Raw genomic sequence first — 15,763 nt, 5'->3', positions numbered from 1 at the left:
ACAGAAACAATTGAATACTGTAATCAGTCAACAGCTGAACAACTGAAAGAACTAGATCGCAGATGCAAGTGTGAAAAATGAGATTCCATCACAGTGTGTCTGGGCTCATTGTTAGAGACAGGGTGAGGAGCGCTGAGATTTGGAAGATTTGGGAGAAACTCTGCATCGAAAGTAGCCAAATAACATGGTTTGGGCCTGTGATCAGGAAACCTTCTGGATGCGGCCATGTTCAACTGCAGGGAGACCTCGGGGCAGACTCTGGACACTCTAGAGAGATTATCTCTCTCAGCTGGTCTGAGAACATCTTGTTATTCCCACAGGAGGAATTGGAGGTGGTGGCTAGGAAAAGAAACATCTAGGGATCTTAGACTGCTGCAATTTGTGACCCAGGCCTGAATAAGAAACAGAAGATGGATGGATGGATGGTCAGTTAGTTCTGGGGATGCCCTTTTTTATGAACTCCTTTTGTTTTTTCCACTAAAAAGAATATGACCTTAGTGCTTGAATCAGATGTCTCACACTGGGTTTTTTCTTTCATCTTTTTTTTGTAATTAGTTGTCTGACCTCCAATTGGCTACCGATTGGAACAAGTTCCTGACAGCAGCCTAGAAATTCCACCATCAAAGGGAGATGATGTCAATCACTGCTCTCCCATTTTCAGTCCAGGAATGTTGAATTAAATGTGTAGTAGCCCAGGCAGTTCACTTGAGACAGAAACCTGCACAGTATATTTATGTGGCAGTGCTACACCACTCCTATCTGTTGATAGACTTGGATTCATATGACACTGCCTTATTAACAAATTATGAAGTGCGGTCAAATTAACACATCCATCCATCCATTATCCATCCAGCAATATCCTAACTACAGGGTCACGGGGGTCTGCTGGAGCCAATCCCAGCCAACACAGGGCGCAAGGCAGGAACAAATCCCCGGGCAGGGCGCCAGCCCACCGCAGGGCGCACACACCCACACCCACACACCAAGCACACACTGGGGACAATTTAGGATCTCCAAAGAACCTAACCTGCATGTCTTTGGACTGTGGGAGGAAACCCATGCAGACATGGGGAGAACATGCAAACTCCATGCAGATGAATGGACGAATGAACGAACAGGCAAACAAACCGAGGTCTCCTTACTGCGAGGCAGCAGCGCTACCATTGCGCCACAGTGCCGCCCCAAATGAACACAGTGGTGATAAAAAATTTAATCACAGAAATATTTACTGCATTAATCACATGTGTAAATGGTGATTAAACAGCACCCCTACTTTTAACAAAAAGTTTTATAATTAAAAACCATTTCTTGAAGCAACATGTTTTAAAGTTAATAAAAGGTGCTAGATCGCCAGTGTTCATGTTATATTTGGATTGCTGTACAAGTCATTATTAACAATTTACTGTGCAACCAAAAACATTTGTCCATCCCTGGTCTAGGGTTAGTTTTTGTTTAGCATGTAATGCTGACAGGTTATGCATCCACCTCTAGAATAATATATTGGAACAGAAGGAGTGAATAAGCAAATAAATTGTGTATGTTGCATACTGTCAAGATGCATTGTCAATGTGAAAACTTGGATGTTGTACATTATGGCTGTGTATTAAAGCATTGCTCCATTTTTGTAATCCACATATCCAGTTTGGAGTGCACAAAAATCTGTTTCCTATCCCAATCCCAGTATTCACACAGGGACACTTTCCTGTTGCCAATTAACATAACACACATATTTGTGTTGTGGGAGCAATAATAATAATATATAGCTAAAACTGTTTTTTGTAGAAAATAAAAATAGTCATTCAAACATATTTAATTACAAGATAACTTGGCACATGCAATAAGTCACTTGACTCCTAGCGTGCATGTTCTGTGTACAGTGAATGCCAATCTAATACAAGTAACCACTACGGATGAATGCATTCATGTTAATGGGAAAATGAGAAAAATACTTAAAAAATTAGCATTGGTAACATGTCAGTTTTTGTGCTTCAGGGTAGAAAGTATGGTTTGAATACAGGCATTGTCAGAGTTTGCCTCATGATTATGGCTATAGATCATGATCCATTTTTCCAACATTACACATAGTTTAGCAGTGTAATGTATGATGACTGCACAGGGATCAGTGGAGCGTTTTTTAAGAAGACTATATGTGAATTTCGGATCTTTTTGTTTTTGTAGCCTGTCTGTTTTACATCAGGTATTTGTAAAGCTTAACTAAGTTAAAATTATGAAAATATTTATTCTCATTCCTCACATTTGCATTTGATTCCTAGTAATATTTACTTTATTAGTCTAATCAATGAACAACCAATCTTTTCTTTCATCAATTTAAGTGATTTGGTGGGTGTTAATACCAGTTGCTCTATACAGTCTCCTGGTAAATGATGGACATTTGGACTGATATATTCTCTGTATGCCTGAAATTTAAAAAAGCAGATCACGAGGAGACAGAGAAAAGGAAAATGTAATTTTGTATTCAGTGTATATTGTTATACACAGGCCCATCTCATTCTTCTCAAAAGTAATTGGTTTTAAAAATTACTAGTGGCCATTTAATGCTACTGAGGTCGGCTCAGCCTCCCATAAACATCAAACCCTGAATCAGATTAAGCAGATTCAGAAAACTGATGGGTTAATTTTGACACTTGGTCATAAATGATCAGTCTGCATCTTGGGACTGTCCTCTGGTTAAATATTCAACAAAGAGAGTAGTTCTAATAGTTTTGTGTCATTTCATATTAACAGACTTTCACATTGAACACATGAACCACTTAAATAAACTGTCCTCACTGAAAGGGCATTCCTTCTTTTCATTCCATTGCCACCAAGATGTATTTCACTTTCAGGACATGGCATAAGCTGTCTTGTGCCTGGGATCAAGCTAGATTCATAGCCGGAGGATTTGACAATCTCTGTGTAGAAGACTTTCACTGTATTTTAAAGGCTGTTTTTGAACTGTTCTAAGTGAGCAGAAAAAATAAACCTTAGATGGTTTCCTAAAAGAAAGGAAAATAGGAAGGTATCTTTTGTAATTGTTCCTCTAAATTTTACTGCTTTTATTAAGGGTAACTATTAATTTAAAGAAGAGGAGACTCTTTTCACCTTTAGCATTTCACAACCAAAACTCTTCTGAAAGTACTACTACTAATATTTTTGGAGCATGCACCAGCCAAATACTGTTTTAGAAAGAGTCAGTCAGCAAAGAGTCCAATTGATTCTGGAGAAAGCTAGTATTCTTTGATAAAATTAATAGTTTATGAAAGAAATTAATCTCAAGTATTTCATAATTTCATAAATTTTATTTTTACAGGCTAGTTAGTATATACTTGAGTATTAAAGAATATTTATTAATCTCACTGAATTGTGAATGTGGGTGTGCTTAATGTAGGTATGATTCAGGTGTGAATGACTTACCATGGTATCTAATGACCATAAGAATCCATTTATGATCCAGTATAATTAATTAATAAAATAATCTTGTAATCAAGTTGGTTTGTTCAGTGTTGTAGAACAATAAAATGTGAATACTTTTTAAATGTACTATACATTGGGATTTGCTCTCCATATGAAGTGCTCTCCATAAAACGACAACATTTCGGGGAATTTTACTCTAAACCTGTCATCTAAGATGAGCTCAGGGTTGATAATAAGTTTAAGAAAACAAAGTAAACAAAACGACAATGAGACACATTAGAAAAAAGAAGGTTTATTTCATAAGTAGATCACCAGCATCACTTATTAGCTGGCAAACTTGAAAATGGATGGATTCATCATCTTAAGTGAATTAAATGCTTAAACTAGTAATTAAAAATATAAAGATTCAAAAATAGGATCATTGCAGAATTCAGAAGTATGCATTGCTCTGTGGAACCCAGGCCTCTTCCTTCATATTGATGACAAAAGGCCGGTGTTGTAGATTGATTAAATTAGTGGGTGGTGAAGTTTTTATTTTATTAATACTGCCACTTCAAAACTGAAAACCAAGAACAGTAGTTGGTCTTTTTTTTATTTGGCTACTACTGAAAAAATAAATGGTTTTTAGGACAGTAATAGTGTGTTCTTAACATTTTGTGCTGTTTGTTTTTGAATGTAATTTGGGTTAGTGAATTAAATGTGTTCTTTACCATTTTTAATCCTTTAGTTACATGTCTTATTTTTGCTGTTTTAAATATATACAGTGCCTTTGTTTTTCCAGCATGGGTTACAATCATTCTTAACAGAGTGGGATAATTTAAAGGCCCGATTTAGCCTTGATCTCAGTAAACAAACACTTTCATGTCTCATTTCTTTCTGAATAAATGTCATGGCTTTCAAATCTGCTTTTTATGTTTTTTTTTAAAATGATGTGCTAATTTTTTTTTTTTTAATTACTTGCAGGGCAAAATATATCAGCACTGAACTAGGAATACGGGAGAGACTTTTTGTTGGAGTCCTTACATCCAAAAATACCCTTAACACTATGGCAGTGGCTGTAAACCGAACAATTAGCCATCATTTAGAAAACGTTGTCTATTTCACTGGAATGCGGAACCGAAAAACCCCCCATGGAATGTTTGTGGTCACTCATGGTGATGAACGCCATATCTGGAACATGTTCCAGACCATTAAGTATGTGCTTGAACACTACATCAATGAGTACGACTGGTTCTATTTTCTTCAAGATGATACCTATGTGGAGGCAGACCGCATCAAAATGCTAGTGGGGCATTTAAGCATTGATGTGGATCTCTACATGGGCAAACCGGAGGAATTCATTGGAGGGGAGCTGGAAGGAAGGTATTGCTATGGTGGATTTGGCTATTTGCTGTCTAGGATGCTTCTGCTTAAACTGCAGCCGTACCTTGAAAACTGTCGGAATGACATAGTGAGCGCCAGGCCAGATGAATGGCTAGGAAGATGCATCATCGATTACGGCAATACAAACTGTGTAAATGAACATGAGGTAAGATTCTGTCTTGTAATTTGTTTTTGTGTATTACATTAAACTAAAGTCTTTAAAAAAAACTCTTAATGAAGTGCAGGGTAGAACAATGTTACCATGTAAAGCAACTAATATTTGAAATAATCCTGAATTTTAATGTTCTTGAAACTTTAAAATTACTCTGCAGTTTTCCTAAAAGAGTACCTGGTTAACATGTTTTTCTGCCAGACTTGTGCAGTAGCATTCTGCCCATTCATTCATTATGAATTGTTCAGTGGTGTATTTTGGGTGTGTTTGTATATGCAGAGGCTTTTACATGTAATACAAGGAGTCACTTGTAACACATGGGTGTAACAGTGGCGTCAGAAGTTGACGGTGGTGGCACCTTGTAACTTTTCTGTATTTAAAACTGAAACCAGTCTCATATCAGGCTGTCAAGTTGATCAACATCGAATGGCAACAACTGTAGACTCATACTATCAAATAATTTTTGAAATAATCAGTGGAAAATAAGGTAGTAAGTGCTGACACAGTGGATGTTGGAAAAGTAGCCTGGCCTTGGTTTCAAAGTTATTAAAAATTATATTTGTAATAGAAGAATGAGAAATGTTATGTTATACTGTAAATATTTTATTGTTCATAAGAACTACTTATGAGCTTTTCTTGGAAGGTTAAAAATAGCAAAATTCGCACGTATGAATGTGGGGTATTTTTTAGACTATTTCAAGGCCAGTGATTATGAATTTCCTACTATTTTTGATTTTTGATCCTTTATGAGAATATTTGCACTTTAAACATTTAAACTAAATCATGTATTTAATCATTTTAATGTTTCAATCATTTGACCCAGCTATTCTTCTTTATTACGTATTTCTACCTCATGAAGTAAATCATCACATTTCTTATGAACACCCTGAATTAGGGCGGCTTACGCTAATTCAGACTTTTTATTATTAGAGAGTGTTATTAAAGAACGTTTGCTGTCCATTTTGAAAGCAGAGCTGAAAATATTCTCCGCTGGTGGTGATGAAAGGCTCCACACTCCATCATAAAAACTGACATCAGTCCATTGGCTAAGATGTTGTGTGTCTCTTGGTGTATGGCGACATTCTACTTTTCCAAAGTTTGCTGGTTGGTTCCATATACTTTTCCTTTTAATGAGACTAGGAGGTAAAAATGGCAAGATGATAGGTCTGAAGTGCTTGATGACCACAACCATGCATTGATACCGCTTTCCTCATTAAATATACATGTATTTGGATGACTGAGCTGTCAGTCATATACCATGTTGCTCCATCCTTTGTTATAATCACCACATCCAACTGTTCTTCACTTGAGTATGTCTGCTGTTGGTGCTGAAATGGTGATGGGGCTCCTTATTATGCTACTTCTTTGTGTACCAACCTGTATAATGTAACAGTAGTAAATAATAAGGGGATAAATTATCTCTTAATTTTTTGAAACTGTCAGGGTCCCCAGCCCGGAGACCTGATAAGAGACATAAAAAGGCAACACAAGCACAAAGAAAGAGGGATGTAAGGACTAGAATGTCCGATAACCAAAGGCAATGAGATGAACAAAGACAGAAAGATGTAAGGCATATCCAGTGAACAGAGGTTTGTAACTACCATTGTACCATTAAGCTCTTTTTAATGATGATGAATATACACAACCACAAATAGAAATAAGTTACATGGAGAACTGCTGGCTCTTTTGTCATTTTTATGTTGTTGCTTATAAGGAGCAACAGTGAATGCAGCTGTTTAAGACTAAAATAAGAAATAAAGGGTGGAGAATCTTAACAAGAGAGACGACTAAAATGAAGCATAAAAATATTGCTTAAGCACTTTTTGCTTTGAAACCAATAATTGTCTTTTCATTAAGAAATTAGGCTGGAACCACAATTTGCAGCCACTACAGCCCTCATGGACTGACTTTGCACACTCCAGATTTAGGGCATCTTTTTTCAGTAATGTTTTATCGATGAACTAAAAAGCGGTTTAACTATTTGTTACAAGCAACCTGGGAAACCTTTAAGCCATATAGGATTGAAGTTGTGATCATAATAAAGATGTTAACAATGAACATTATTGTCTATTGACCTATTTTCTTGTACTTTTGGTGAAAACATATTGAATATTCCTGCTGCAAATAAATTATTCCTGGGACAACACAGTCTGTTTAAACCTAAACTGAAAATTCACTACAACACCTGGCTAGGATGTAATTAGGGGTTAACATTAATGGCCAATGTGATTGTATTTGCAATGCTTACATTGAGTAAGCCACCCTATTGCATTTTTGGGTATGTGGGAACAAAGGATTTGTTTAAAATTCTGGCTTGAGTGCACACTGAAGAGGCTATTTAAACAGACCTTATTTGTGAATGAGTTAAGTTTGATGAGCTTCTTGATCGCAGTGATCAAAGTGATTGATGATCACAGCTTGCTTACTGGACTGAACTACTTTATTGTCTTCTTAAGTGTCAAGTTTCTAAATAACCGAACTGTTTGCCTTCTCAATAGAATTGGCTATTTGTTCTACAAATCTGCATCGTCAGAATGTTTGTTTGACTGTTGCTTTTTTTGGTAATTTCTTTTTACATCAAAGCACTCCCAAACTCAGGTTTGGTTCATTCCTCATATTAAATGATAGGTAAAACTTCCATGCTTACACTTTTATTTTCAGGACAGCATAGAAACAACAATTTGATTCATTTAATTTTATTTTTAGTGTAACACTACACACCACTACCATTACATTATAGTCAAAAACAAAACACATGAAAAATATAGCATAAGCAAATATATTACACATACATAAATGAAAGACCTGTTTGTGTATTGAGCAGTCCGCTCTGCTCACGTTCAACCACAGCCACTAGATGGAGCATGCATGCACTTATAATTTTTTTCTGTGCTTGCATGCACCTCACTTCTCACTATGAAAGGCCTGTGTACAGCAAATGCGGCCACACAGCAATGTGCACGAGAAAAACCTCAGCAACAGAGGGCAAGGCTTGAAGTTTTCATTAAAAACAAAGTATTTTCTCCAGGCAAAGATTAATAGGACTTGTATGCCAGAGATACAGCTAAGATATGGCATCACTAACGTTTTTCTTACTAAAGCCATTGGGGCAGCAAGCACAGGTGAGTCCACGTCATCTGCACTGCGGAATTCTTAAGAATTCTGACTGGCTATATACAGTACTGTGCATGGGGTTTTGTACAGCTTTAAGAATTGTTTTTGGTAGAACATCTGGCCACTAAATGTTTTTTGATTGTGAAACACTATATACATTTACATTAGAAGAAATACAAATAAATATTAATACAATGAAAAGTAACAGAAATTTCTGAAAATTCATTGATATCGCACAAGATGACTGAAGTAACACAAGTTAGTTTCCCAGACCTCTTTTCGAGGCACCCCAGCCATTCAAAGTATTTGTTAAATGTCCTGAAGAGCACATCTGATTGAGGTAGTGATTAGCTGAACCAGGTGTGCTAGTGGGGTGATTTAACAAATAAATTACTATATTGGATTATAGCCACAGATAATGTGGTGCCTTGAAGACAGGTTTGGAAATTGCTAAGCTAACACTTCACAGACATAAAATCAGAGTTTTGTATCAATAAGGCTATAGTTAGTGAGTAATAGCATGCTGAAATGTGGTATCTAAATGATCAGAAATCTGAAGAAACTGGGCAAGTTGAAGACTGAAAGCACAGTGAAAGACCCAGGAATTAACACAGAAATCGGAGTGTTGGAGCTAAGAAAGCATTCTTGCAGAAAAACAACATGCAAATGAGATTAAAAAAAAAAAAACATAAAACTTGGAGTGGTAGCCAGTGGCTGAAGTCTTACAGAGTAATGAATCCTAGTTTAAACATTTTGGTAAATAAAGACACAAGTCTGTTAGAAGAAAATGTACAGAAAAGTGCCATGATGCCTGTTTCCAGTCTGTGTGGTGGGGACTCTTATCATGTTCTCTAGAGAGTATTTTATAATCTAAGGAGTCTGATACATAAGTAAAATTAATATAAAAATGAATAAAAAGTGATATTGCATTAAATCGTATGTGTTAAAATGAACTACCTTGAAACTCTTTGACCTCAAAACGGATAGGATTAAAAAAAAAGGCAGTAAGAAAAATTCGTTTGAATTAATAACTTTTTACATATTTTTATCGTGTGCCTGCATTCATTATATCAAACCTGTTTAGCACTAAGCATATTAATGTTAGGGGTACCTCTGCCACAGTAATGTTGCTGCATAATTCAGTATTTTGATCCTCTGTAGACTGTTGCCCTGCATAAATCAGCTCAAGAGGCTTTGTGCGTTTTCATTAGTTTAAGAAAAAGGTTTGAGTAAAGAAGGCTTTTGTTTCAAATCCTGTTCACTGACCCACCCTGTGACCCTTGTGTAATTTGCCTAACTTGATGCTAAAACAGGAGGAGATTAAAAAAAAAGAAGATATACCATGCATTCAGACTATGGATTCCTACATTTTATAATAGAACAGCCTGTACTCCTTTGTTTATCTAACAATTACATTTTTTTTCTCAGTCTTTTTTTTTTTTTTTTACCCAAAATAATAATAAGTTCATACAGTGCATCCGGAAAGTATTCACAGCGCATCACTTTTTCCACATTTTGTTATGTTACAGCCTTATTCCAAAATGGATTAAATTCATTTTTTTCCTCAGAATTCTACACATAACACCCCATAATGACAACGTGAAAAAAGCCATTTTAAGATCTCTCCAGAGATGTTCAATCGGATTCAAGTCTGGGCTCTGGCTGGGCCACTTAAGGACATTCACAGAGTTGTCCTGAAGGCACTCCTTTGATATCTTGGCTGTATGCTTTGGGTCGTTGTCCTGCAGAAAGATGGACCGTCGCCCCAGCCTGAGGTCAAGAGCGCTCTGGAGCAGGTTTTCATCCAGGATGTCTCGGTACATTGCTGCAGTCATCTTTCCCTTTATCCTGACTAGTCTCCCAGTTCCTGCCGCTGAAAAACATCCCCACAGCATGATGCTGCCACCAACATGCTTCACTGTAGGGATAGTATTGGCCTGGTGATGAGCAGTGCCTGGTTTTCTCCAAACGTGACACCTGGCATTCACACCAAAGAGTTAAATCTTTGTCTCATCAGACCAGAGAATTTTGTTTCTCATGGTCTGAGAGTCCTTCAGGTGCCTTTTGGCAGACTTCAGGCAGGCTGCCATGTGCCTTTTATTAAGAAGTGGCTTCCGTCTGGTCACTCTATCATACAGGCCTGATTGGTGGATTGCTGCAGAGATGGTTGTCCTTTTGGAAGGTTCTCCTCTCTCCACAGAAGACTTCTGGAGCTCTGAGTTAGTGACCATCCGGTTCTTTGACACCTCCCTGTCTAAGGCCCTTCTCCTCTGATCGCTCAGTTTAGATGGCCGGCCAGCTCTAGGAAGAGTCCTGGTGATTTCGAACTTCTTCCACTTACGGATGATGGAGGCCACTGTGCTCATTGGGACCTTCAAAGCAGCAGAAATGTTTCTGTAACCTTCCCCAGATTTGTGCCTCGAGACAATCCTGTCTCGGAAATCTACAGACATTTCCTTTGGCTTCATGCTTGGCTTGTGCTCTGACATGAACTGCCAACTGTGGGACCTTATATAGACAGGTGTGTGCCTTTCAAAATCATGTTCAATCAACTGAATTTACCACAGGTGGACTCCAATTAAGCTGCAGAAACATCTCAAGGATGATCAGGGGAAACAGGATGCACCTGAGCTCAATTTTGAAATTCATGGCAAATGCTGTGAATACTTATGTACATGTGATTTCTCAATTTTTTTATTTTTAATAAATTTGCAAAAACCTCAAGTAAACTTTTTTCACGTTGTCATCATGGGGTGTTGTGTGCAGAATTCTGAGGAAAAAAATTAATTTAATCCATTTTGGAATAAGGCTGTAACATAACAAAATGTGGAAAAAGTGATGCGCTGTGAATACTTTCCGGATGCACTGTATATATAATATATACATACATACATACACATACAGTATATAAAACTCCTGGTGACAGGGTTTGAATCTCTATCCATTCACTGTTTGAGTTAACTTTACATATTTTACCCATTTCTGTGTAATTTTTTTCCAGGTGTACCAGTTTCCTCACATAGCCCAGACACATTAAGCTTATGTTGTTAATTGGTGACAAGTGAATCTGATTCTGTGCGTGAATATCACTTGTGTTATACTGCTCTCTGTCCATGACTTAACTTCTGCCTAGTTCTGCTAGTGCTCAAAAGGAAAATAAGGGTTTTCAAAGCTGTAGTCAGAAACAATTGAGAAATTCCACTTTATAATTTCTCTTTTTATTTGGATGTTTCGGACAATGATCAAAACCACACTGGCCCATATATTGGAAGACGTTTTTACTAGCATAAGTTTCATGTAAAGCCTTTTCATTCATCACTGTAATATCCGATGAAAGGACCCCTCTTTCCCATGATTCCCGCGATCCTCCATAAGGGATGACTTTACCACAGGCAGGCAAAACAACTTGGCAGGTGGGCCGTGACACGAAGAGCCACATTTGAGTACCGCGAAGATAAACAAAATAGGTGATGGTTAGTATTCAATTATAACTGTCATGTTACTTATGTTTTAGTGCTAATGACTAACAACAGAGATGCAGTATGTACAGTTAATCAGCAGCTTTAGTCAGGATATGCTAAACTGAAGTAGTGAGTCTTCAGCCGGGATTTAAAGGCGGAGACCGAAGGGGCATCTCTTATAGAAGCAGGAAGACCATTCCACAATTTAGGGGCCCTGTAACTAAAAGCTCGACCTCCCACTGTTATTTTATAAATCCTTGGAATCATAAGCAGACTGGCATCTTGAGATCTTAATGTGCGCTCAGGTTTGTAAGTCATGATAAGTTCAGACAAGTAAGCCGGACCTTGGCCATTTAATGCTTTATATGTTAAAAGGAGGATTTTGAAATCTGCCCTAAACTTAACCGGGAGCCAGTGTAAGGATTTAAGAACTGGAGTTATGTGTTCGTATTTTCTTGTTCTTGTACTAATTCTTGCAGCCGCATTTTGGATTAACTGGAAGCTATATAGAGAACAGTTTGAACAGCCAGTGTACACCGCTTTGCAGTTGTCAATCCTACTAGAGATAAATGCATTAATTAATTTCTCACAATCCTGTTTATTTAGAAAGCGCCTTCATTTCCTAACATTTTTAAAATGGAAGAAACATGTTTTGGACAACTTTGTAATATACGCTTTAAATGACATACTAGAGTCAAAGATAACTTCTAGATTGCGGACTGATTCAGTAAAATTAATTGGGATTCCAACTGAGTTAAATGATGACAAAATATTGTTGTGATCAGCGTCATTCCCTACAACAATTAACATCTCTTTTTTATCTGTATTTAAAGACAAGTAGTTCTCATTCATCCACTCCTTTAATTCACTAACACAACTAATTAAAGACAACTTCTGAGAAACTTCATTTGATTTAAATGAAAGGTATAACTGGGTGTCATCTGTATACGAGTGAAAATTAACATTATGTTTTACTAATGAGAGATCCCAGTGGAAGCATGTAAAGTGAAAACAGTAAATGTCCCAATACTGAGCCCTGCGGGACACCATATTGAACTTCTGTGTATAATGATGGAGTACTGTCAGCACATTTCTGTACATATTGGAATTGATTTGATAAATAAGAACTAAACCAAGCAAGCACGGGGCCTGTTAGCCCAACATCATTTTCTAGCCTGTGCAGTAAAATAGAATGGTCAATGGTGTCAAATGCTGCACTTAAGTCCAACAACATAGTTACAGTGGAGTTTCCTTCATCAGAGGATATCAGAATATCGTTTACAACCCGCATTAGTGCCGTTTCTGTACTATGACCAATGGAAAAACCAGACTGGAATTTCTCAAGTAAATTGTAATGCGTAAGGTGTGACTGAAGCTGACTGGCGACTACTTTTTCTAGTATTTTTTCAAGTATTTTAGAAAGTAATGTGCAGAATGTGTTTCTGTCTTATACAGTTTGTTTGAAATATTTTTTTGAAATCTGCTCTTTCATTTTGAATAGTCCTGTATATATTTTACGGATAAAATTAAACAACATGACAGCTTCTAATTATGAGAAGCACTTTATTTTCTTTTATGCCATATGTATTATGGATAAAAAATTTTGTACATATTTTATTTATATGTATTTTATTTTAGCATTTTTATGGTCACTGAACAATAAACCTACAAATTTTCATTCACTTGTTAATAAAATAATGAAAAGTTAACAAATGTGTTCCACAGATTAGTTATAAAAGTAAAGGTTAATATAGGACATAAGGCTTCTAAGTGTCTGTTTATGCAGGAGTTAAGTGTGAAATGTTTTTTAAAGGGATAAAGGAAAGAAAAATGGAATCTGTATTGAAATCTGTCGATCAAGTAACATGAAACTGGTGATCGGTATCTGCCTTAAAAAAAAAAAAAAACATGATTGGAGCATCCCCAGTTGTTGGCCTTTGCATGAGACATACCTGATAAATCTCCATTTACAGTTTCTTTTTTTTTTTTAAAACAGGGTACTGTTGTTGTTATTGCTATTATGAGTTTATATAAAAATGTGCAATTTCTTAGTCTATACCAGCATTCATATTACGTTTAAGATATCCATAATGTGAGTATGACCTTACCCTTGGATATCACTATGACAACAGGTGCTTATTAAATATAAATAGGTAATAAAACAACCTTGTATTCCAAACTGTAGTTCTCATCAGTTTACAGCTGCAGGCCTAAATTACATCTTATTCAGCAGCAGCTGCTGTTTGCTCAGTCTACACTGTGACTTATTTTAAACCCCCCAAAAATCTGATAGGCTTCTGTCAACAGCATCTAATGTTGCAATAACTGCTTCATGGACAGATGAGTAGACATGTTAAAATTTGCTTTCTGCAAGATTCTTTTTGTACATTGTTTTGTACATTGTTTTTATGTGGGTGAGTTTTCACTCACATTCCAAAAATACGCGGTTTTGTTTGAATGGTAAGTCTTAATTAACTGGTTATTAATGATTGTGAGTGGCACAGTTTTTCAAGTCTGGCCCTGATACTGTGTGTGTTTATTAGTTTTTCTCATGTTGTTGAGTTTTCTTCAGATATTTCTTTTTTTTCCCCACATCACTAATCAATTGCTGGTTATCCCTAGTCCTTTATGGGTGTGCCCTGTTACATAATTCAATCATTTTAATCTTTTTCTGTGTTGCTTTTGATGCTTGCACCTTCATCCTTGTATGTATTTAACTTGTTTTGTATGTTTTGTATGTCACCATGGATAAACGCAAAATAAATGAATAATTTAACAGTAATAAAAGGTTAGGTACTGCATTGCACTTAGTGTGGCCAAGAAGGTCTGTGGTACCCCATGTCCCTTTTTGAAGTAAGCAGGTTTGAAAAATGAAGAATAATAGAAGATAGAAATGAAAATGTTACATATGCTATTTAGAGTGTGTTTTGAATTGGACTGCTGTATCATTCGATATAGCTTCCTGCTCTCCACTAGATGCCACAGGGTTAGACTTTGATATCTTTTAGTAGTATGAGCAGGTTTTGAGAAATGTACATACTAATATAAATTATTGTGCTTTGTGTTTTATTGATCTTTGCGATTTGCCTACACTGCAAAGACTTAGAACATCTAATCGTTCCTACTGTTGTCAATCAGAATCACTTTTATTTGCCAGTACTTAAAGTACAGGAATGTATCTTGTTAGCTAAGGAGCTGCTTGTAATGGAGCACAACATGACATACAAATAACAAAAGTTAAACAACATACATTGTAAACAGTTGCAGAATAATACAGTTATAACTGCACACCAAGAAATTTGTCATGTCTTTGATAAAAATTGATAGTTTTTTATCAAGAGTCAAATTGATTTAATCAAATTGATTTAAAAATATATCCAGGACATTACTAGTGTTTCCAATGGCTATTACAGCTTGAAATGACTGATTATTAACACACAACTGCAAATCTCCATTTTCAGTAGTCATTCCTTTATTGTCCTAATAATAAAACCACATTAGTTTATTCTTAATTAGTCATGTATAAATGCTAATATTTTTTTTTTTTTTTGTTTATAGAAGCTATTTTAATCGCATTGGCACCCCTGACACCTGTTAATATATTCACTTTGGCTGCAAGGTTCTCGCGTTCTTAAAATTCAGTTTTGGGTTCAAAAACGGTGGCTTTCTCAAAAAACATGTCAGTCTGTTGTGTTTTTTGTGGTTTTTTTTGGAAACCAAAGGTTATTCCATGTGAAAAATTGGCTAATAAACTGAAGATTTCATACAAAGATGTCTAATACTGTCTAGAGTGAAGAGGGCAGTATAGATCTAACTAGAACAGATAAAGAAGATGCATAACTGCATACGTGAGAAAGTATATCAGTGTTTGTAATTTGAGAAACAAATATCTTACATGTCCACAGTTAGCTTCTTCCTTAAATACACACCAAATACCAGTGTCATCTGCATCAGAGAAAAAGTGACTCAAGGATGCTGGCTTAAAGCCGATGTCACATTTTTGTCAGACGTGTCAACCACAGTCGCTGATCTCATTGTCCCACCATGTCAGATTAAATGACAGAAAATTGTTGGACATGTCTACCAGTCGGGTTACCACTTTCCAACACAGTTGTTCTCGCCCCTTTTTCTGACCGCCTTTAGCATGCTACCTGATGAAGTTCTGGCATTTGTGAAGAGTTAACAGCTGTTGCAAGTTCAAGAGCAATCTCAGCCACCTTTTTATTTCCATTTTGACATG

The 15,763-nt window shown here is 36.4% G+C and overlaps 1 protein-coding gene across 1 annotated transcript in view; it reads left to right on the top strand.

Annotated features, from left to right (window-relative positions):
- The window catches only part of chpfa (chondroitin polymerizing factor a), a 103,442-nt gene that overhangs the window by 40,827 nt on the left and 46,852 nt on the right, over nt 1–15,763 (top strand). The window contains exon 2 of the mRNA XM_039757398.1: nt 4,378–4,942. Within this exon, the coding sequence (XP_039613332.1) occupies nt 4,378–4,942 (565 nt within the window). The remainder of the gene's footprint in view (nt 1–4,377; nt 4,943–15,763) is intronic.

Source organism: Polypterus senegalus, chromosome 6 (genome assembly GCF_016835505.1).
Source record: "Polypterus senegalus isolate Bchr_013 chromosome 6, ASM1683550v1, whole genome shotgun sequence".
NCBI lineage: Eukaryota > Metazoa > Chordata > Cladistia > Polypteriformes > Polypteridae > Polypterus > Polypterus senegalus.
Note: the sequence above shows the minus strand (reverse complement) of the source record. Positions and strands in the feature narration are given on the sequence as shown.